The 24011-nt window shown below is 45.2% G+C and overlaps 2 protein-coding genes across 10 annotated transcripts in view; both read left to right on the top strand.

Annotated features, from left to right (window-relative positions):
• Positions 1–8686, top strand: part of RET (ret proto-oncogene) — a 52473-nt gene extending 43787 nt beyond the window's left edge. Inside the window, exons 16-20 of the mRNA XM_019445026.2 lie at positions 424–494; positions 1792–1929; positions 3036–3135; positions 5075–5222; positions 6570–8686. Coding sequence (XP_019300571.1) covers positions 424–494; positions 1792–1929; positions 3036–3135; positions 5075–5222; positions 6570–6727 — 615 coding nt within the window. The 3' untranslated portion in view covers positions 6728–8686. The remainder of the gene's footprint in view (positions 1–423; positions 495–1791; positions 1930–3035; positions 3136–5074; positions 5223–6569) is intronic.
• Positions 8687–17628: 8942 nt separating this feature from the next.
• Positions 17629–24011, top strand: part of CSGALNACT2 (chondroitin sulfate N-acetylgalactosaminyltransferase 2) — a 46167-nt gene continuing 39784 nt past the window's right edge. For 4 of the 9 annotated variants that reach the window (XR_008424868.1, XR_008424866.1, XM_019445024.2 and 1 more), the window contains exon 1: positions 17631–17795. The gene's annotated coding sequence lies outside the window, so the exon portion shown is untranslated. Of the gene's footprint in view, positions 17796–24011 lie in introns of all 9 variants that reach the window. The other 5 variants (XM_053909712.1, XM_019445015.2, XR_008424867.1 and 2 more) reach the window with 4 other exon arrangements.

Below are 24011 nucleotides of genomic sequence, written 5' to 3'. Positions count from 1 at the left end.
CTGAACTCATTCACCCTCAGAAATCAGGAGATCTTGCTGGATGGTGTTGTTGGCCCACACATTGGGCATCACCACCCAGGGCACCCCAGAGCCCTCCGGACCTGGCCCTAGGGAAACCTGGCTTGGGTGTGGTCTTGATTCCTTGGGTTTCTTCTCAGCAGGGATGTGATGCATGACGAGCACGCCCTGTGTAGCTGTGGGCAGGCCAGCTGACTCCCTCCAGCATCTCAACTGTGCCTGGGAGACCAGAGTTCCAGCCCCTCTGAGGCTCTGCTGCCAGTTCTGTGCCTGGGAGCACTCTGGACATTGCTCCTCAGCATCCTTCCAGAGCTGGAAATGCACGGGACATGGCCCCACACTCCCCACCCCCAGTTCCCAGGGTGTCAGAGCCATGTTAATGTCTTTCCGTCGTTCCCTTTTTAGGGTCGGATTCCAGTCAAATGGATGGCAATTGAGTCTCTTTTCGATCATATCTACACCACCCAAAGTGATGTGTAAGTATGGGTGTTGCCTTCCTGGGGTCAAGGTTACAATTCATAGGGTGCCACGATGCCCATCTGGGCAGCGTGGCTGGGGGGTCAACACTGGCCCCAACACTGGCTCATACCAACCATCTGCAATGACCACCCCCCTGCCAAGTTGAGGGGCCTTCATGTATTCATTCAGCAAACGGCAGGGGCCCACGCAGTGGTTCTGAGAGTCACAGTGGAATGCGTGAGAACAGTGAATGGGTAACTGGAAATTTCCCTCACCATCCTCCTTGCCAGCCCCTCCCTCTCCTCCCTGGGCATCTTAGTGCCACGCAGGCCCAGCTGAACCGTTCCCCTCTGTGGGCCTGAGCGTGGGCTGGGCTCAGACAAGTCCTACCATAGGTAGGGTGGCCTTGGGTGAGTTGCTGGGTTGGCGTGTCCCAATCTGCTTGAAGAGAGGGACCAACACTCGGCCTTACAGGTCAAATCATAAGACCTGATGGTTTTCAAAAACGCAGCAGACTTGTTTCTGAGTGTTCTTCCATCAACGCACATGCATTTCTTGAATCATGTGGGCTGAGAAAAGGCAGTTCCTAAACAGTTTTAAGCAGCTGTGTTCGGATTATGTAAAGCTGACTGTAGACAGTTGGAAAAGGCAAAGGGTAATGAAGACACTGCAAGTCAGTTGGGTCGCACGGCCCCTGAGTAGCTCCTGAAGGTCCTGGCCTACAAGACCGTCTAGTGTTTTCCATGGTGTGCAGGCATATGCTTCTTATCTCTGTAAGTGGGCTCATGTGATGATGCTATTTTACAATGTGATTTTGGTCCCGCTTCACAGTAAGTTCTCCCTCACAGTTAAATAATTTTCTGTGCCAGTGCTGTTTTTCTTTGAAGATTTTACGTTTCCAAGCCCACAGAAAAGGTGAAGGAATTGTACAGGCAGCCCCATGGCCTCAGTCCCCGCCTCACATGTTGGTGTACCTGCCCGGCTGCTCTGTGCTGTCCCTGGTGCTTTGGCGCATCTCCACAGGGCCAGCCGAGTACCCCTTGTGGGTGTGGGGGCCGAGCTCTGGCGGCGGCCTGGTGGGCCTTGTGCACGGCAGGCGTGAGAGCAGGGCAGGCAGCCGGCTCATCCCTACCTCCATTCCACATCCATCCACGCAGTCAGGCCCAGGCTGAAATCCGTGAGCACTTGGCTGGCTCTTTGCGCTGGGGGCGCTGATGAGGTCAACAACAGCTGGGGGGATGGACGTCTGGTCTGCCGAGAAGGGGACGCCGCTGGCCCAGTGCAGCCGCCCACTGGTTGTCTCACTCCCCTTAGGTGGTCCTTTGGTGTCCTGCTGTGGGAGATTGTGACTCTGGGGGGCAACCCCTACCCTGGGATCCCTCCGGAGCGGCTTTTCAACCTCCTGAAGACAGGCTACCGGATGGAGAGGCCCGACAACTGCAGTGAGGAGATGTGAGCAGGCTTTGCTTTGGCCCAGCCTCCCTCAGACACAGACAATGCACTCATTCCCTCGCTGTTCCTGAGCAGCCCTGGGCACGAGCCCACGGTGAACCAGGGAGTAGGTAGTAAGAGGGCAGAGCACACCAAGGCAGAAGGCTGAGAACCAGCACTGGGCACGATGGCAGGTGCTGGGGACCCTGACTCTGCTGGGAGCTGAGTGGGTTTCCTGTGGGTGGAGGCTTACATGGATGAGGGGGAGTAAGGCCAAGGAAAGGTGGTGGAAAGGATAAAAGGGTGCTTCAGACCCAGAGAGCAGCTTGAGCCCAAGGCCTGTCCCTGTCAGACACCTGGGGAGGGGCAGATAATTCAGAATGACCCTAGGAGTGCACACTGGGGAGGGCCCACATGGAGGCACAGAGGCCGGCAGGTGGCAGGCAGGAAGAGCCTGCCCCACAGCCCAAGAGTGCCGGAGTCTCCACATGGTAGTTCCAGCTGATGATTCTTAGAGGCCAGGCTGAGAACACATGGGAAAGGCACCACCAGGGGCAGAAACAGGCCAGTCCATTCATTCAACACAACCTGTTGTGTGCCTGCCACGCGCCTGGCTCAGGGCTAGATGAGGGAGTGCAGGGGTGAGTAGGTGCCACGTCCCTGGGCGGCTCAGGGCACACCCACGTGGCAGCCCTGGAGGCCCTGCAGCCAAGCCCGGGCCCCAGGGAAATGAGGAAGTGAGGACGGCCCAAGGCAGAGGTGTGGTTGGCAGAAGCTTTTGTTTGTTTCCATAACCAGTTCATACTTGATAAGAGTTTAAGGACTAGCCCCCGTACTGAGCATGGCATCCTGTCAGCTGTTTACCAACATCTTTGAAAAGGAAGGGAAAACAAATCTCTTTCAAGGGCAAGGAGACCCACAGGATGCTGGACCACAGCACCAGGCACCCTGACCCCCTAACGACACTTGGATCTTGGCTCAGCTCAGCAAAGGATGTCCAGTGACGCAGAAACAGCTTTGGGGTTTGAGAACAGAGCCCTGTGGGCCCAGGGCACCGTGCTGGTTATGGCGGCTGTGATTGGGCAGTCCATGCTGGGTCATAACTGCTCATCTGTGCTTCCCGCCAGGTACGGTCTCATGCTGCAGTGTTGGAAGCAGGAACCAGACAAGAGGCCAGTGTTTGCTGACATCAGCAAAGACCTGGAAAAGATGATGGTTAAGAACAGAGTGAGTACCTGGGGCTAATTCCTGGCGTTGCCCACCTGCAGGCGGAACATGGCAGTGGGGGGACTCCAGCCTCACCCCTGTTCTGTGGAGTTCCCAGTGCAGGGTCAGAGCAAGGCCATACAAAGGGAGATGGTCGTGCCGTCCCCTGAAGGCAGCCAGCACCTGAACCCTTCTCCTTGAGCCAGGCCCCTTCTCAAATCATAAAGAAACCAAGATTCTTCCCTTTATGCTTAGAGCTGTCCACAGACAGGTGTGGGAAGCAAATATTCCAAAGTCAAACAACATCATTTTCAGTAAAGAAACAAGTCATCAGAGTAGAGCTGCGAGGGGCCCCGCGGGGGGTTGGAAGCGGCTACAGAGTGGTGGGGACTGCGGCCAACAGGAGCACACCAGGCCCTCTAAAGGACCTCTCGTTGTAGCCACACATAACCTATAGGAATATGAGTACCAGAGTGCCTAGTCTTCTGAATTTTAAAGAATATTTATGTAAAGTTTTGCAGTTTTTTTTAATGCTTATTTATTTTTGAGAGAGAGAGACAGAGCTTGAGCAGGGGAGGGCCCAGAGAGAGGGGGAAACACAGAATCTGAAGCAGGCTCCAGGCAAGCTGTCAGCACACAGCCCGACGCAGGGTCTGAACTAACAAACCATGAGATCACGACCTGAGCCAAAGTTGGACGCTTAACCCGCCCAGCCACCAGGCACCCCTGAAGCTTTCCAGTTGTTAATGTTAGTAACTCACTTAAATTTCCAACAGCTGGGGCGCCTGGGTGGCTCTCTCGATTAAGCTTGAAACTCTTGATTGCGACTCAGGCCATGATCTCACAATCAAAATCAAGCCCCGGGTCAGACACTCTGCCCCTCCCCCGCTTGTGCTCTTTGCATTCTCCCTCTCTCTCTCTTTCAAAATAAATAAATAAATAAATACTTCCAAAAGCTCAGTCTGGTCCAAATAAATCATATCTGGGAGACTCAGTTCAGCCCATATGCCTCTGGGTTACAACTCTGTAGGTAAACGAGAAAGCCGACAAGTTTCAATTAATATTTACTGAGCAACTGCTATGTATCATTTTCTGTCTCAGATGCTGGGGATACAAGTAAACAATACAGACAGATCTTACCTTCAGGGTTTCAGGGTTTCATCTTTACCTTGGCACATTTACTAAAAGTTGGCATTTCTTCAAACACAAAAACAAATGTGCCTGGTGTAGGCCGCTTGTAATAAAACCTAACATCAGGGTACCATTTGGGCCAAGCCTCCAAATCCTGTGAACGCAGGATTACCTTAAATCAAAATAACAGGTGATGCCAAGAGAGCCGACCTTCCTAGAGAAGCATCCAGGAAAATGCTACAACTGTTCTTTACACATTTAACCAGGGCAGTGGAAGTGGCAGGCACTGAGAAATCATCACACTTGGGAGCTAAAGCCCAGAACAGCCTCCTATGCAAAACCCATGTCAATGACTTCAGATTTCTGAGTCCTGATGCTCTGTTCTAGATGGGAGTCCTCAGAGGAAAGCTGAAAAATGTTAGCAGGTCAGAGATGCTTCTTGGCACTCGCACATGAGTAATGGGGCTGCAGTGAGCTCTCCCAGAGCCTTGGGTTTGGTAAAATGGGCCGGTTCCCCAGTGCTGGATGTAGTAACCCACCCCCTTCCCGCATGTTGCAGAGGTAAGACTAGGCAATGAAGGAGCACATTTCTGTCCCAGGCAGGTGACTTTCTAGAGGGAGCAATGAGGGCTGTGGAGCAAGGCCAGCAAAGCAGAGGCTGGGAGGGCTCAGTGCTGGCTGTCTGGCAGGGGGCTCAGGTCGTGAGGAGAGGCTAGTAGGCCAGCATGAGGTGGGACTCAGCCAGTGAGTCTGCCTTTGGGAGGAGAGGAGCAGGGGCCATGTCCAGAAGTGACCCACGCGGGGATGACCAACTATCTCTGTCTTCCAGGACTACTTGGACCTGGCTGCCTCCACCCCATCCGACTCCCTGCTTTATGACGACGGCCTCTCGGAGGAGGAGACGCCCCTGGTGGACTGTAATAATGCTCCCCTCCCTCGAGCCCTCCCCTCCACGTGGATTGAAAACAAACTCTATGGTAGAATTTCACATGCATTTACTAGATTCTAGCAACATCGTTCCTCTCTGCACTATCCTTACTCTCTGTAATGCTTTTTAAGAGTGTTTCTGGTCTGAATGAAACCAAAGTTCTCTCTGAACCTTTTTATTTGTAAATGTCTGACTTTGCATCCGTTTACATTCAGGCATTTTTGAAACTGTGTGTGTGTGTGTTTTTTTTTTTAAAGGATGTGAAAATAAGTATACTTACCACACTGCCTAGCAACTTATGATAATAGAAAAGAAAGAGCTGGGCAGAATTCTCAGGGGATATTGAGAAAATGATAAACAAGTCATTTCTGGGTGGGTATGCATCAAGTCATAGTACTTCTAATTTAACTACTGGGATAAATTTACCCAATCTGGGGAGGCATTTCATTAAGACAGGAGGAGCCGGCACCACCCCGCCTGCACTGAGGGCACAGCCTGTGGTCACTCCCAGAACCCATCTGGGTGGGCAGGTGGCTCTTGGGAGGCCACTCCATACTAGGGAGCTCAGCCCAGCCCACATGCCCACCACCAGGGAGGACACATGAAGACTGCTGTTTTCACATCCTTTGCGTTACACACCGTCATGACAGTTGTCACTTATGAAGTCAGTGCTACAAGCTGGAGCAAATGCTTCTGAAAGAACATAGTCTGTGGTGCTGTGGTCTTGCAATGGACAGTAAATACGGTTCTTGCCAAAACTCCTTCTTTTGTCTTTGATTAAATACTTGAAAATTTTTTCTGTTTCCTAACTTGATCATTGATTGCTTTTAAATCTTGGAGTGTCAAGCATTTTTCAGCCGAGATTGTTCCTTTTGCATGCCTCCTGAGTCACTGATTCCTTGCTGGCTTTGGGTCTGGTGCCACACACCATTGTCTTGTCGACGCTGTGGGGCTCGCCCGTGCGCACCCTTGATTTGGAAGATTCTCTCCTCCATGGTGGGTTTGGATGGAAGATGAGTAGGCTTCTTTACATTAGAAAACTTTTTATAGAAGCTTCCCACTGCAGTGAGCCCTTTAATTCAGCAATGCTTTATGCTGCCTTAGAAAAAGACTTAAACAGGTCAACAAATATTTATATCAGATTTGGGAGTTTGAAGCTTATAAAAGTCAAAATTGGGAGTTTCTGTTAAGTTACAGTTACCAAGAGAGCACGTGATATTTCCCCCCAAATATGACAGTGTTTTGGAAACCCGGAGCACGAAACCATTCATGTAATTGGCACAGAAAACCAGAAAGTTTGGTTTGAACCTCAAAGGGAGTTTTGCCAAGGCCTTACTGTCTGCACATGAAGTTTTGGTTCTTCAGTGCAGAGCAAATGATCTGTTTTCATTTTTAGGCATGTCAGACCCGAACTGGCCTGAAGAGAGTCCTGTACCACTCACGAGAGCTGATGGCACTAACACTGTGTGTCCAAGATATGCAAATGATAGTGTATATGCTAACTGGATGGTTTCACCCTCAGCGGCACAATTAATGGACGCATTTGATAGTTAACATTTCTTTGTGAAAGGTAATGGACTCACAAGGGGAAGAAACATGCCGAGAACAGAAAGTCTGCCGGCCCCTCCTTTGTGCACTTCACACTGGCTGGTGATTTTCCCTCCTGGCAGACGTAGCGGGCTGGACCAGAGTTCTGAGTCCAGCCTTTAGGTATTCCTTCCTCTCCAGCCCTTGGCAGTGCTCTGTGTTGGTCTGTGTTCATCAGTGACCACCACACCCTGTGCTCAGACGTGTGGGTCCCTCACTCACTACCTGAGCGGTTTGATTTTTCTTGTTGCCAGCAAACAAGGCAACACGATTTAAACATGAAGCACACACACCAAAAAAGGCAGCAGGAAAAAAAAAAAAAAACTGGCCCAAATGACACATCCTTGTTCAGAACAAGAAGCCCAGCAAGGCCCTATCGTGGTATCGAACCCTTGGCCAGGGCTGGAGGGGACAAGGGGACCTTGGGACAGGCCTCAGCTCAGCATTTGAGATCCTGGGAGCGGTTTGTTTTTTGGTTTTTGTTTTTAATCGTGTAACCTTTTCTTAGGAAGACATTTGATTTTTATCATGATTTAAATGGATTCTTCAATTTAGCACAATAGATTTGATGCTATGTAGATAGGCAGTGTGAGAGGACAGGGCTCACTGAACACTTCACTGTTGTTCCCATCACTGAGTGATCACTACCTTCTGGCAAGAACAGAATGAAGAAGAGGGGCGTCTGAGTGGAGTGGCCTCCCGTCCCGGGATTGCTAACAGCCGAGACTCGGCTGCCATGAATCCCACCCCTGCCAGCCCCCAGGGTGCCGCATCCGTCCAGTGCCAGAAAGCGGTGCCTCATCTCGCACATTAGGAGTGGGTGGGGTTAGTGCGCAGTTTAAAAGGGACAGTTCAGCTAGTTCTGTTAGAAGTAACGTTGACAGTGACCGAGGATTGCTACCCTTCTGATCACAGTTCTGATGCGGAAAAGACAATGTTTTGGCTCTCATAGAGCTTGTGTGAAAAGGTACGTGTATCCATTCATTCTGTGTTTGTAACTCAATGCTGCTATATAGCAAGACGTTTTTGTTTATTAGATTCTGACCATGACTCATAAGCTTCTTGTCATTCTTCACTGCTTGTTTGTGGTCACACACACTCAGTGCCCCTCCCATCTTGTGGAGGCGGCTTTCGGGAAGTCCCCGACAGCTCTTCTGTCTGTAACTTTGCAGGAGAGGGTCGGTTACCAACACACTGCCTGGTCTTCAGACTTAAAGCACTGTGAAAGATTGACAGTAGCCTCATCCAAATACTGTATCCTACAGGCATTTCACAAAAGCAATGAAATGGGGGCATTTTTGTGGCCAAGAAGGCTTGGATGAGTATGTATCAGAGCCTCGTGATGTGTGTGTATGTGTATGTGTGTGTACACACACCCAGAGAGAGCGCTGGAAAAACACTTACTGGAGATGGAACATGGCTTTAGTTTAGGCCGTTTTTTAGATGCACTGTGATGAATTCTGTTACAAATATCTAGTTGTGGTAAACTTTTGGTTTTCAGATGTGCTTAATGATAGTCTTAGCAATGCAAAAATAGGGAGAAACTCTCTCACATAATTAAAAATACCTTCCCAATAAGTGCGAGTTGCCACAGTAGGTTTGTTCTTGGCAGGGTGAGAACTCCAGGTCAAACTGGCTGACCCAGTGATGGGGAATTAACTCTTGACCAATAATCTAATTGTCTGTTCCTGAGTTTTAACAGCATTCATATTTACTAGTCCTATCAGACAATTTTCATATACATATACACAGAAGTTACTAAGTATTAAATATTACTGGCTGTAAGTAGCAATCTGTCAGTTATTAAAGTTTGTAAAATCTATTTATGAAAGGTTATTAAACTATACCATGTTATTTTGCTTTTGTAATCAAGGTGACTAAGAACATAATTTCAGTTATGTAAATAAAATTGTGTGTCATAAAATGTGTAAACTTCTTTTCTCTTTTTAACTTCCCAGTTGGAAACCTCGGGTTTCTGATTTTGAAGTTTCAATATAAGGATTGAAGTATCACAGGGAAATCTGTTGTATTTATTGACTTGTCTCACCCATTATGTATGTGATGAGGCCCGTTTATGGCAACGGTTAAAACTCCTCTAACTCTGCCATTCAGGAAATTCCTTCCTTTATGTTTCCTTCCCTAAAATAGAGTAGCAGCCAGTCTAGTTCAGGTATTTGTGGCTTTCTGGCAGTTTTTCTATGGCTTATTTCTTGAAACTGCAGTTGGGCAGTTGTAGGAGAGAGGATGTAAAATGCATAGCCATAAGTGAAGGTCCATTAGTCAGAGGGAAAAATTTGCCCTGAACCACCATGAAGCTTTAAACACTAAGTGCTTCTGTTTATGTCTTCCTGTTGGGTCATGGAGGCATGCTCTGAGCTCCTCCTCCAAAGCCTGGCAAGGAGCAGGCGGGTCAGTTGATAATCACATGTTGTTACCAACATAAATCTGATTTCTGGTTGTATCGTGTGCTAGATGGCGAGGGCCTGTGTCATTTCCCTCGTGTGTGTGCACATGTGTGCATACACAGACTGTCCTTGGCCCTCGGAGCTGTAGCTCCTGGCCCTCGGCACCCATGTCTGCTCTTGGCGTCCTCCTTCAAACTGGCCACAGGGCCTGGAAATAAATATAATTTCTAGGGTCAGTTATTTGCTACAGCCTTTCTCTCTGAATGTTTAGAAACGTATGCCGAGAAAATCTCATACTAAAAATACTAAAAACCCCTTTTTCAAGAGCATTGAACTTCCATCAGGAGTGTTTGTATGTGTGTGTTTGGTTTATTTGTCTTTAAAAGTCCCATTTCTCCACTGTCTTCCACAAAGGATGCTTTCCCACCACAAGGCCAGCTTATTTGGGTGGAAATTCAGCTGAATATAATGTCTGAGAATGGGGTCCGGACAAATACTTCACACATAAAAGAAAATTCTAAGGCAAAACATAATTTCCCCCAGTAGAAATAAAGCATTTTTTCTCCAGTGAATGGTTTCCTGTCCTCCTTTGAGCATATTGACTTGTAGGATACTTAGCAGGTGGTATTTAGGGTGGTTCTAGGAGGTGCCTGAGAAGCCCTTACCTCTGTGGCCCCGGAAAGACATAGTGTGGGTCTGAAGGGCATGTGCAGCGGTAGGGGGTGCTGGGAATGCCTCATATCTTCAGTGTGGAGGTAGGCACAGAACTTATCCCCTGCTGTCGCCCTCATGTGTACAGAAAACACCCCTTTCCGCTGAGGCCACCTGCTGTGTCCTCGTCTCTTCCCAGGCAGCAGCCTCAACGGCCTTGTTAGAACCGTGTTAGGGATTCACGTGAAGCGTTCTTAGCAGACATTGTGAAAAAATCAGAACCTGTATGTAGAGAGTTTTTCAGTTTGGGGCAGGTCTGAAGCCGAGGCTGGATGGGTGGCAGTGTGACAGCAGGAAGAATAAGCGTCACAACCAGAGTTAAAGAGGAACACACTATCGATGCCCAAAAGACATCACGGTTAATCTTTGCAACTCAGGTTTTGATTGCTGTGTCAAGAGAGGAGATATTTTTTGCAGAGGTTTCTGGGATGTGCTAAATCACAGGACCTGGCCAAGCAACATCTCTCAGCGGGAGCCCGGGCCCAGAGTCGCGACAGGGAAGCCATCTGCAGGAACATGTGGCTGCAGGAACATCAGTGTCACGGGGAACTGGGCCAGGCAGCGCCGAAGGAGTCACGACCCGAGACCACCACAGCCACTGTGACCCCAGGAGGCACCATAATCCTGCATCCTTTCAGAGGATACTGAGCAATTCAAGTTCAAAGTTAGCATAAGCAGGCAAGGTAAGGACAGTAAGTGCATTCTAAAACTAAAAAAATATTTTTTTGAGAAAGAAATCATTTTGATATTTCATACACAGATAATACTTACCATGAAAACTGTCAATTGCTTGAATAAAACCGTGAGGCTTCATTTTAAGCATCCCTGTTTTTATTTATCTTGGTCAACTTTGTAAACAATATCAGAGTAAACCATATGCTTTTTGGCTGCTCTCAGGAGAAGGATGAATATGAGGCTGCCTCTTACTACCTGAGGCAAAGGACTTTGCCCAGAGGACACACAGTGCCTGTATCACAGCCCTGTCCTCAGAGGCTTCGCTCACCAAGAGCCTATGACTTGCTTCATAGATTGTGCCTCTTGAGGGTTTTAAAGAGCTTGAGGGGCACCTGGGTGGCTCCAATCAGTTAAGCATCCGACTGTTGGTTTTGGCTCAGGTTATGATCACAGATTCGTGAGTTCAAGCCCGTGTCGGGCTCTGCACTGTCAGCACAGAGCTAGCTTGGGATTCTCTCTCTCTCCTTGCTCTCTGCCCCGCCCCCCCACCCCCACCGTCACTGTCTCTCTCAAAATAAATAAACTTAAATAAATAAATAGCTTCAAAATGTTCCTGGAGGCTCTGTGGCCACAGCGGGCCAGGAGCATGCCAAGGGTTTGAGGGGCTTTGTAAGCATGTGGAAAGGAAAGATCATCAGATGTGATTTTTAGGAAAAGGAGTGACACACAGGTTGCCAGGATTCTGGTGTGTCATAAGATGGTGACTGAAAATTGTATTTTTTAAGAGAAGTCTAATTATCTATAATCTTTAGTTTCGTAGAAATAAGTAAAGACCATCCAAATGAGAACAAGCAGAGGTTATTTATTCTGAACTTGCTATATAGTAAGGGAGTCGACCACCAGCACTAGCTTTTGACAGAAACTCAAAGGCAGGCAGAGGAGGGAAAAGCTTTATAGTAGAAAAGGGGGTGATGGAGAGAGGCCTCAGGCGTGTCGTGATTGGAGGTTGTTGGCATGGGAAGACTGGAGGTAGGCTATCTGGAAGCCAGGAATCTCATGCGATTCGTTTTGGGAACATAATTGGCTTTCTCTGGTTGGTCCTGATTCAGAAATAGGAGCAAAAGATAGGGAAACAGGCAGTCCTTGACCAAGCCCTGACCATTCCGGGCTGGTGGCTGCACAGGTGTGGGTCAGAGTTTCTCAGTTTACATGTGGTCTGATCATTGTCTGCATGTTCAGTCTCCGTCCGCCTCTCTGGTCATTTTCTTGCTTGTGAGAGGTTGACCAATTTAGGGAAGCCTAGAAATCCAGATCTTCACCGCTTTGAGACTGATCGTCCAGTCATCTCCATGGCCAACTGTACCATGAGGTCTTCTCGGCCTTTCTGTTGTGCATGATGGGTTCCATCATGTTGTTCCATCTGACGAGGAAGTGTCTGTGCAGAAGCATTTCAGGCCCTGGATAGAATGCAGTGGACCAGTATCACGACCACTATGACAAAAACAGGAATAATCAATAACCCCTGTAAGATGCTTTGAATCCACAGCCCTAGTCCAGGCCAAGAATAAATCCCACACAGGTCATGAGAGTCAACCTTACAGAGCAAGTAGCTTTTGCTCTTTAAGGCATTGTGTAGCCTATCCCACCTTCCCTGTGTCACTGATCCAAATACAGTACTAGGAATGACACACACCATGACGAACCTACATGACATTTAGAACAATGCCACTGTCTCTTTACAGTCTCTCCTCCAGTGTTGATGTAAGGTAGTAATCCATTTGTGCTCTATGAGTGGTTTCAGGGAGAAATGTAGCTGTTTGGTATCATGATCTGCTACAGCATTTTCTTCAGCTTCAACATTCTCTTTTTTTGCCTCATTCTCAGACTTCATAATAGCCACCTCTGTGGTAAGTAGAGTGTATCTAAAAGTTGCTTAATTTGCTCTCCATTTTTGTGGAGGTTCTAGCAACCCAAAGTCGTGTAGCACTCCAAAAGCATATTTCCTATCTGTATATATGTTCACTCCCTAGTCATTGGCTAGTTAACAAGCTCTAGTAAACGCAATAAGTTCTGCCATTTAGACTGATTTTACCTCAGGTAGAGGACTATATTCTAAAGGAGACCTTTGATTAATGATAGTATATGCTGCTTGATAACGTCTAGCGTTGAGAATGATCTATCAACAAACAGGATTAGCTCAGGGTTCTCAACATGAGACTGTAGTAAATCTGAGGGAGGTGCAGAGTGCTCCCAAATTATCTGAGGCAAAATCATCACAAGGCTCCCCTTCTTCTGAGAAGAAGGAGAGTGCCAGGATTTGGGGGGTTGTAGCGGTGAGTAGTACCTGAGAGGGAGAGAGTAATAGAATTTCATAAGAGGTTAATCAGCTGCCTGAAAAGTGCTGTGTTCTCAGTCAATAGTAATGGCTTTACTTCAGGAAGAATCATGAGGTCAAGCGAAGAGCCTGGAACTAGCTCAGCAGAAGCATCAGCAAATTTTGCAGCAGAGCACTTGTCCTAACACTAGGGAGAGACATCTTTACAGCGTGTCAAGGGAAGGCTATAGTAAGTGATGGCTTTTGGATAGTTCCCATGAAACTCCAAGGGCTTGTCCAAATTGCTCATGCACAAATAGACAAAAGGGCTTTCTGTTGTTTGGGATGTCTAGGAAAGGAGGCCATTGGGGAACTACCTTCAGGTTCCAGAAAGCCTGTCCATGTTTGGGCTCCCAGAAGAGAGAATCTCTTACTAAGAACATATAGTTCCTTAAAAAGTGTCAAAATTCCAGAAAAAGCAGCACCGATAGTCTGCAAAATCTAGTTAAACCTTTAAATCCTCCCAAATGCCATTTTGTCAGGGATCTACCATTGATTTGAGTAGTTTTTAGTCTATCACAAGAGAATGGTTTCCCCCTTCTACATGGATCATGCCCTAAACAACAGACTGCATTCTGGAAAAATGGTCATTTATCTTTTGAAATGTTTTTTTTTCTAAATATTATTTATTGTCAAGTTAGCTAACATACAGTGTACAGAGTGTGCTCTTGGTTTTGGGAGTAGATTCCCGTGATTCATCACTTACATACAGCACCCAGTGCTCCTCCCAACAAGTGCCCTCCTCAGTGCCCATCACCCATTTCCCCCTGCCCTTTCATCCTCCCTTCAACCTTCAGTTTGTTCTCTGTATTTAAGAGTCTCTCATGCCATCTGCCTGAGGGGCTAGTCAATGATTGGCACCCTTCTAAGAAGAGAGAAATTTGGACCTAAGGAAGGCACACAAGGAAGAACATAAAGATGGATGCTGGTCTGATGAGAACCCCAAACTCAGGTCTGAGAAGCCAGCCAGAGAAACAGGATTCCAGAGCCTGTGTCAGTGTTCTACCCCACTACTCTCCATATGACAGACGACACTCTTAGGACACAAAATAGTAACCTAAAAGGTGGCAAAAAGGGATGAAAGGAACGGACTGATTCCTTCAAAGATGCCAAACAAATGAAAATCAGTAACAAAAACCAGATTGCCACACTGAGAATAAATAGCCAAAGAACTCAGTGCAAAGCAAAGCAAAGCAAAGCAAGCAGAGGTCAGACCCAATGCCAATTTACCATATCCTTATAGACTTGATAAACCAAGAAACACAAGGCACAAGGAGTTTCTGTGGATACCACGCTTGATTGAAGGCAACAAGCAGTGAAGACCATACCTTGGTGGGGCCACTAGGAAAACTGGAAACAAGATGGCCCAAATGAAAACAGGAAAAGGCTATCCAGAGTTTGCTACAGCAAAGGAGTCAGCCTCCATCACTTTCATTTGGCAGGAGCTCAAAAGCAGGCTTAGTGGAGTGGGAAAGCTTTATAGTTAAAAAAGAAGCCTCAGATTGGATATTTGGGGGAGGGACACTATATTCTTCTGATATTAATATACCACAACTGTACTTTAGTATTTTTCTCAATGGAACTACTTATTTTATGCGGCTCAGTAGATCACTCATTATCTGCCAAAGAATTTGAATTATGCATTATTTTCTCTCCAAATTTAAATTATACACATTTAATATCTGATGTAGCAATTTAAAAAATAATAAAACACTAACAATTTAAATCCATTGATGGCAGAATCTCAATTATTTTAAAAACAACTGTTCTAATGCAGGATTCAAATAACAGTTTACGAGAAGTGACAACTAGTTAACCCTAACCCCATTGCTTCCATTTCATGTCAGGCCCTGTGCTGGAAGAGCCTCTGCAGTTTCCTCTCGGAGTTTCTGTCTTCTCCATGGTAAACTGAGGACCATAACCTACTCCACAAGGATGTCAAGAGGATTAGAGGGATTAAAACGGAGGAAGCAGTGGGAAAACCACCTGCTGCTGAGTGCACCCTCAGCCTGTGCCAGACATGGCTACACAGCATGATCAGTAAGGAAAGTATAGGATAAAGGAAGAAAAACAAATGCTATAAAAAAGAAAGGCCAGCACTTATAAGGCTAGTGGAAGTAGACAAAGAATGGAAGGTTTAACATGGAGGGGAGTGGTTTTACTGTGCATTGCAGCACATTAGGAAATGAGTCTGTTTTGCATCTGGTGAGTGAAAGTATAGACTTCTCTTGCTGTTACTTTGACACCCAGTAGAGGAAAGTTAGAGCTGTAGATTTTACTATTATTCATTCATTCATTCATTCATTCATTCATTCACATATCCGTGGGTATGCAGTGAGCACCTATAATGGGGTCAGGCCCCTTGCCTGGCTTAGGGGTGCTGTCCCTGCCCTAGGAGACAGATAGTCTTGGCCAATTTAAAGTGTCTAGGGACAACATAAGGAACAGCCTAAGCATTTGCCATTACTGGATATGAGGCTAGAGTACAAGGTCCAGATACTCCTTTTTCTTCGGAATGCCTAAGGGCCATCAGCAGGAATTTCAAGTACAGGCTGATTATAGCATCTTAACTAAGAACATGTAGTGAACTTGGATTGAGAACTTCAAAGCTGCCAGCCTGGGAACATAATCCCCTGGCCATTCAGTGGCCTGACATTTATGTTTACTTGAAGTAACACCTTAAGCATTTAAAGAATTTCTGTCTTATCCTCTTAAATCCACCAATGCTGTGGATCCACTCTCTAATTCTCCCAAGACGGAATACTTTGCCTTTGCATTCACACTCCCAAGTCGGGTCCTCAGACTTACAGGACAAACGCTCATGGCAGGTTTAAACACTAGATAACTAATTTACACTAAGTAGACTCCCACAAGGCTGATTGCCATACTAGAGCATAACTAGGCATCCAGACAGAAAACTTAATTTCATGACAGCAAAGTTAATCATTCGTGCCACCTGCCGGAAGGGCTAGTCAAGTGGCAGAGATTCTGGATAAGGGAGAGATCCTTGTGTGTTATTTTAATCAATTCAATTCACATTTATTGAACATTACCCTTACTATGCGTAAAATACTGGTAGATGAAAAAGACATGGTCCTTATCTTCAGAAGGTCACAGACCCATGGAATCTATGACTAGAAGAATTATTTACTCTTGGACCAGGTTAGGAGGAAGGAATGTTAATGTTTATTTATTTTTGAGAGAGAGAGACAGAGCATGAGTTGGGGAGGAGCAGAGAGAGAGGGAGACACAGAATCCGAAGCAGGCTCCAGGCTCTGAGCTGTCAGCACAGAGCCCAACACGGGGCTTGAACTAACGAACTGAGATATCTTGACCTGGGCCAAAGTCGGACACTTAACCGACTGAGCCACCCAGGCGCCCCAGGAGGGTTAAAACTATAAATGTTTACAGTTGCTCACAAGTGATATGAGAAAAAAAAAAATAACATGAGTCGTGACACCTTGAAATTAGGAAGAAGTTGCGCATTCAGCAAGCCTGGCTTAGAAACGGGCTATTCAGACTCTCTTACTGGTGGAATTTCCCACGAGACATATCTGAGGAGAACATCTGTGGTAAAGACGTCCCAATAACCATCATCAAAGGAAGACAGCTGTGATTAGGAGCAGATCCTCCCAGCAGTGCCGCTTCTACAGGGTGCATCTCAGACTTCACCTCAGTCTTCTGCTCTAACTAATGTGCTTAATGGTGACAGTGAACTCCGACTGCCTGCCATCTGCCAGGCACGGTGCCAGACACTTCAAATACAAAACTGCATTTAACCCTCACAACCACCTTAGGAAGTATGTGCTGTTGTTACTGTCCCTACAACACCGCTGAGGAAACAGGCTTAGAGAGGCTAAGTATGGTAACCTGCCAAGGTAGCCCTGTGAGGAAAGCAGAACCTGGTGAGAGGCAACCCCAGAGCTGCTCTTAGCACCTCCGTGTCCTTTCCAGACACAGGCAGGTGCCGGTGCTCTCTGACATCCCCTCCCCTGCTCAGGCCACTGCTCTCCAGGGCAGGACAAAGTGCCTTGGGGATGTCCCTAAAATAAGCAGTTGAGTGGAGGGGGTGTTAGGGAGGGCTTTCTTTTTTTCCACTCACTAAATCATACAATGTCAGATCTCAAGCCGTCTTCCAGAATGTCTACCTCAAACCCTTCGTTTCACATAAAAGGAAACCCAGGTTCAAAGAAATGGAATGGCTAAAGGTCCAGCGGCAGCTCAGGACTTCCTCCCTGGGGCCTCACGCACAGCCCAGTGCATGCTAGGATGCTCGGACACTTGTGGCGACCTGTCAGTCCTTAGCTCAGTGCCCACAAAGGCACTCATCGCCCCCTTTGGGCTCCCAGGACAGGGGTCCCCGACAGGACAGCGCTGCCATCCTCCGCGGAGTTCCTCCCTCTGGCAAAGTCAGCGGTCCGCCAGAGTTGGTACTCCTGTCCCTGCAGACGCTTGCTCCAGGAAGAACGGTTTTCTGCCTGAGGCACTCTCCTGGTCTCCACAAATCGTTTTTGGAGCTACACACACACATACTTGAAACAGATAATCGATTAATCAGTACCGTACGCCAGTTACTGAGCTTCCGGTGCCTGACACTGGGTGCGGGCGGGGCAGTGGGCGGGGCCAAGGCGGGGCTGTCGGTGTTGGGCGTGGTCGGTGTTGGGCGTGGGCGGGGCGGGGCTGGGCGGGCGCAAGCCGCAGCTGCAGCCTCATTTCCTCACGCGCGCCGGAAGTGGCGGTTGTCGGCTCAGAGGCGTGCGGTGGGCTGTGGCGTGGCTGCATCCCTGTGCGCCGGGCGCCGCCGGAGTATGCCCGCGGCCGGGGAGAAGGCGGCTGGGCGGCGGTCGCCTTGCGAGGACTGAGGAGCGCGGTGAGTACCCGGCCCCACCCGGCCTTGCCTGCCCGCGCGGCTCTCGCGACTAGGGCCCGAGTGGTGCCGGGGCGCGCGGGCCGAGGGCTGTGGATCCCTCCTTTGCGGGTCGGGTCGCTTCTCCGACGAGCCCTCCGGGGGGGGCCCTGTCCGGGTGGGGTCGCCTCCTGGAGAAGCCCTCCGGAGACCGCTGCGGTGTCAGGAAAAGCCACAGTTTTTCGGAGCGGTTTGAGTTTTCTGTTGAAGAACGATGCTGTCAGAGACCGTTGGTTTGGGTGTGTTTTATTTTTGTCACTTTTTTTTTTTTTTTTTTTTAAAGCTGTAACTCACCCCCGCCTCTGCCTCTCTCAGTGCATAACTTTGCAGTCCGCTGTTACCCCTTTATTGCGTTAAAGTAGTATTCTCCAGCTGCAGCCCCTCGCAGTTTCTGCCAGACACCAGGCGCCTTTAAAAGATGCACATTTGTGTCGGAATTAGTGGGGCCGCGGGGACTACAGGACAGGGAGCTTCTGGCATTTTCAGGCTGCATCTGGAAAATTGCACTGTTGCTGAACAGCTTGCTGAGGAATCATTTGTAAAGGCAGTAGTGATGCTTTTATGATGACAGGATGAAACATTGATTATAAATCTTAAGCTTTTATCCTTCAGCCTGCTCTTGAGATTTATGTGCAGTGTGTGGACGTTTAGCCTCATGGAAGGTTCTCAGGAGCTGGGCCTTCATTCCTGGTGGAATTCATGTTGTCTTTAAATGTCGCATCAAAACGGTACTTCCAAACTTGGAGGTGGGAAACCAAGTATTTTATGACTGAGAATGTTGACCTTCATTTTGTATTGTTATTCTGATACCATTTGTTTAAAACTGTCTTGTGACTAAAAGAATGTAAGAAGGATGTCGGGTGTCCAATATCTATGGCTTAGGAGATTTTGACATCAGTACACACCGTTTTGGTTCCCAACGGTTCGGAAATTACGTTTCTTTCTTAACTTTTTTATTGAGGTATAAAATACATATGAAGTCATCAAGTTCATAAATCTTTATTGTACAGCTCAGTGGATTTTTATAGATTTATTAACTTGTATAACCACAGGCTAGATCAAATTATACTTATAGAACGTTTCCATCATCCCAGGAGTTTCCCTCTGCTTCGTCCAAGTTTTACTGCTGCCCCCCACCCCCACCCCCATCAGTAATCTGATTTCTGTCATCAGCTCTTAGGTTTGTCTATTTTGGGCTCGATGTTAATGGATTCAGGCAGAATGCTGAGCAGTTGCTTGTGAGATTCACCCATGATGTTCCACGTATCAGTAGTTCATTCTTTTTTTTATTGCTGTTTAATATTCCATTGTATGGCTATATGACTGTTCTTTTGTTGATGGATATTTGTGTTTCCAATTTTTGTTATTATGTATTTTGGGGAATGCTATGGAACATTCTTGTAAATGTTCTTGGTGAACACACACCTGTGTGCATTTCTGTCAGCTGTGGAGTAACTGTCATAAGGTAGGCAGAAAATTGTTTTAACCAACCTGGACTCTTTCTTTTCTTTTTCAATAGAATTTGTTATTTTAATTTATATAACATTCAAGATTGGTAAAAAGCAAAACTATTATGAGTTCAAGACTTAAGTGATTCGTTACCCTATGGTTATTTATTTTTTGAATTGTACACCTCTGACAGTCTTCTCCCAGACTGTCATTACTTATTTAACTATCTGTTAGAGAAGTCTGCTAGATAGAGCTGGTGTCCCTGAAGCTTATTGCATAACGCTTAGGTAAGAACAGTGTTACTCAAATTGGTGGTTGTTAGGGGAAACGAAACACCAAAAGGATATGACTAAAAATGGATTGAAGAATCATAGGATTGCAAGTCAGTAAACTTAACATTGTTGTCATACTATACAAGTACTAGGTGTAAATGTAAAATTGAATTCTAGGGTTATTTACAAGTACGAATTTACTGTAGGAGTGCAGTGATTTCCATGTATACTGAGATGCTGATACATTTATATCAGAAACAGAAACATTTAAATCAGAGACATTCATATCAGGGGACAGACAACAGAAATCTGTGGCATGTGAGAGGTGCCCCAGACTGAACAAATAACGAGACCTGAAGCAATGGAATTGATAGAAGAAATAGAAGAATACTTTAAAATTAATATTAGTATGCTCAGATTTGGGAGGGTACCATGCTTATTGAACAGGCTGCCCTGAAAACAATAGTAAAACATAGAAAGAAGGAAAAATAGCTATGACATGGAAAATAGATCCAAAAGAGTCAATGCACATCTAACAGCAATTCCAGGAAGGAATAGAAATTAGAAGGGGAGAAATAACCACAGAGATTGTGAGGGTAGAAGTATCCAGGCAGTATCTTGGTCATCCAGAGCCAAACAGAAAAATGTTATCAGGAAACAAAGTACCAGCAAATGTAAATCAGCCCTTCCTTCTCACGCCTTCCGTTTCATCTGTGTTGTGGGGATGATCAGTAAGTATAATCTTTTAAGAGAGCTTGTAGAAAGATGTGGCACAGGTTGAGGGCTTCTGGCTGTGCTAACAACTCCTATTCCCCCGTTCTCCTCCCCTCGCAATTGACAATAGATGCCAGATTTCCCATTCTTACCTTACGGTAGAATGGAAATAAAATACTGTGTCAAGGAAAGAAAGGAAGGAAACAAAGAAATTTGTCTTAGTAGAAGTATCTGAGTTTATGAATGGACTAGACATACTGAGTGTCTTAAACGAGTGTTGATAGACACGCCTAGATACATTCCAATGAAATTTATGAGCTTCCATGGATAAATAAATATACAGTCTCATAAGCTTCTAAAGAGAAATATATGGTTATCTATAAAGGAGTGAAAATCAGATGTGTGATCAGACTTCTAATTTGGGATGTGGTTATCTAACATAATATCTAATATAATATCTAACATAAATAGTGTCCATGAGACATATTTTAAACTCAGAAACTTCTCACCAACCAACTTGTCATTCAAAGTGAGGGCATAATTGGAGCACCTGGGTGACTCAGTTGAGTGTCCAACTTTTGATTTTGGCTCAGGTCATGATCTCACAGTTTCTCGAGTTCAGGCCCCATGTTGGGTTCTGTGCTAACAACACAGAGCCTGCTTGAGATTCTACCCCCCTCCCCCACCCTCCCCGCACCCACTTGCATTTTCTCTGTCTCTCAAATAAATTAAAAAAAAAAAAAAGGTGGGAGCAAAATAAAGTCATTTTCACCCATAGCCACTAGGAATACCCCAAGAGGTACTCTATCAAGTGAAAAATTAATCCAAGAAAAATAGATATGGAATTCAAGAAACAGTGACCAAAGAAAATAGTATAACTTATTTCTTAACTCCAAGACATTGATAATGATAAGCTAAGAACTATAATGGAATGCTAAGGAAGGATTAATGGACCAGAGTAGTTATAGTTTAAAGTCTGTAATCTGGAGCAAATATTTAACATAATTTTAAAAGTTGATTGGGAAGGTGAGATATAGATAAAGCCATGCTGAAAGGCTTATCCTGAGCAAGGAAAGGCTATAGAAACTGACCAATTACATGCTGAAATGAATACTTTAAAGAATTTTAACCTAGCAGTCCTGTTTTCAGAGATTTATCCTATGGGTGAAATAATACATGGGAGGTCATGTATATATAAGGCTGTTTATGCTGGGATGTTTAATAGTGGCAATAGGTTTGGAAGGATACACAAAAACTGAAGAAGGGACCTGGGCCTCTGAGATAGAAGGCAGAGGTTTCACTGTATGACCTTATATCATGTTTAACTTTTTTCTCACGTGTATTTATTTTGTAGAATTTTAGAAATAGAAAAAAATTCTAAGAGTGTATACAAATGTAAAGGTTTAGAGCACAAGTTGCCAAATGTGACTAGGAACCTATTTTAGTATTACCTGTGACATAAGGGTGACTTTTATATTTTTAAGTGCTTGGGGGGGGGGAACCTAAAAGAAGAATATTTTGTGACATGAAAATTATAGGAAGTTCACATTTCAGTATCCGTTGGAATACAACTATGCTCATTCATTTGCACATTTTCTGTGGCTGCTTTTGTGCTGCAAGGCAGAGGTACTACATGGCCCTTTACCTGAAATGTTTGTTAATCCCTGGTTTAGAGACAGAAATAGACCTCCATATGTATAAGGAATTGTGCTTATGATAAAAGTGAAATTTCAAATTAGTGACAAGAGCATGGATTGTTTAATAAATGATAAGAAATGGTTATTTGAGAAAATAAGTTTTATATTAGGATAATTTCCAGTACAGAAGCTAAAATCGAGAAGTCATGCAGGAAAAGACTGATAGATTTGACTCCATTAACAACAGCAACAAAAGAAAACTTTGCACAAGGGAAATAACACCCAACACTTACTGAGCACTTAATGCTTGCTTGTCATGTTTTACTTGACTGTTACAATAACACTGCAAGTAGGTTCTATAATTATTCCCACTTAACAGATGAGAAAACTGAAGCTTGTAGAGATTGAAGAATATATCTATAATGAAGAATTAGAAAGTGATAGAGCAGATGTATGAATTTAGGCCATCTGGCTCCCAAACCTATTGTGCAGACAAGATATTACTTTATAGGTATTATCTATGTCAACACATCTAGATCTACCTCATTCCTTTCAAATGCTCTGTTGTATAAATGTCTGCAGTTTATTTATCCTCTCTTATTGATAGACTTTAAGTTACTTTTATTTTGCTGTTATATGTAGCAGTAGTAAACATCTTATGCATGTGACTATATGCTAGTATAAGTATTTCTGTAGTATGAAGTCTTAAAAATCTTAAAAGTGGAATTGTGAATTGCTGGATTAAAAGGCGTAAGTCATATTTGTCCTTCCAAAAATAAGGTGTGTGTGTGTCTATTTTTAATTTATCTTTAATCAAAGGAATTGAAACATCTTGGAAGGAACCTTGGCCATCCAAGCAAATTATTTTATAGATGAAGGCCATATAGGTTAAGTATTATGTCCAAGATTACACAGCTATTAAGTAGCTATTACACTTGACTTTTTGAGTTGTTTTTACTGTGCCACGGGCTGCTTTTGGCACATTCTTCTGTTTTACCTGTAATGATAGCATTAGTATTGCTGCCATTTGTTTTGCTGAAATCTGGGTACCTTGAGTATAGTTTTCCCCAGAAACACTTGTCAGAATGATTATTCTGGTATTATTTGTTCTCAGCACCCAATACAGTGTCTGTCTTAGTCAGTTTGGGTAGCTGTAACAAAGTACTGTAGACTGGCTTAATTTATTTTTCTTAATCTGAGATCAGGGTACCAGTTATAGTTGAGTTCTGGTGAGGGCCCTCTTCTGGGTTATGGACTGCCAACTTGTTTCTTCAGATGGCAGAAAGAGGGCTACATTAATTGCTCTTTGGGATCTCTTTTATAAGAGCACTAATCCCATTAAAGAGGGCTGTACCCTCATGACCTCTAGTTAACCTCCCAAAGGCCTTTTACCCCCTTATAAGTAACACATTGGGGGTTAGGATTTCAACATAAGAGTGTCTGAGAGAAACATTCAGTCCATTGCAGTGCCTAACACACAATAGGTACTCAAATATTTTTTTTAACGTGTTTATTAATTTTTGAGTGACAGAGACAGACATTCATTTTTAACAGACATTTTTGAGTTAGACAGAACACTAACAGCGGAAGGGCAGAGAGAGAGAGAGAGAGAGAGAGAGAGGCACACACACACACACAGAATCCAGAGCAGCCTCCGAGCCGTCAGCACAGAGCCTGACACAGGGCTTGAACCATGAGATCATGACCTGAGCTGAAGTTGGACACTTAACCGACTGAGTCACCCAGGCACCCTGGTACTCAAATATTTGTTGAATGAGCACTACCTTCTGGTGATCAGTACTTTTATTTCTAAATACAAACCACTTATTCATTGACATGTTAAAGAATCCGTGTATCACTGTAACTCATAAATTGCTCAAGGAATAAAAGATTCTAATTCCTTCCCTTACAAATATTTATACTTCATAATGTTTTAGTTTGTTTTTTTCTGACAGTGCTTATGTTTTCCAAATAATGTTTTGGCTTTTTGTTGTGTAAAAAATGAACTAAAAATTATAAATTTAGTTTTTGAAGACTTTAGTAAGACATTATACAGAAATTCAGGAAGATTATACAGAATAGAACTTTTTAAAATATTTTTATTAAAA

This window comes from Panthera pardus, unplaced genomic scaffold (genome assembly GCF_024362965.1).
Source record: "Panthera pardus isolate Hobbes unplaced genomic scaffold, ASM2436296v1 HiC_scaffold_22, whole genome shotgun sequence".
In the NCBI taxonomy this organism is placed as follows: Eukaryota; Metazoa; Chordata; class Mammalia; order Carnivora; family Felidae; genus Panthera; species Panthera pardus.
This window is presented reverse-complemented; position numbering and strand designations above follow the sequence as displayed.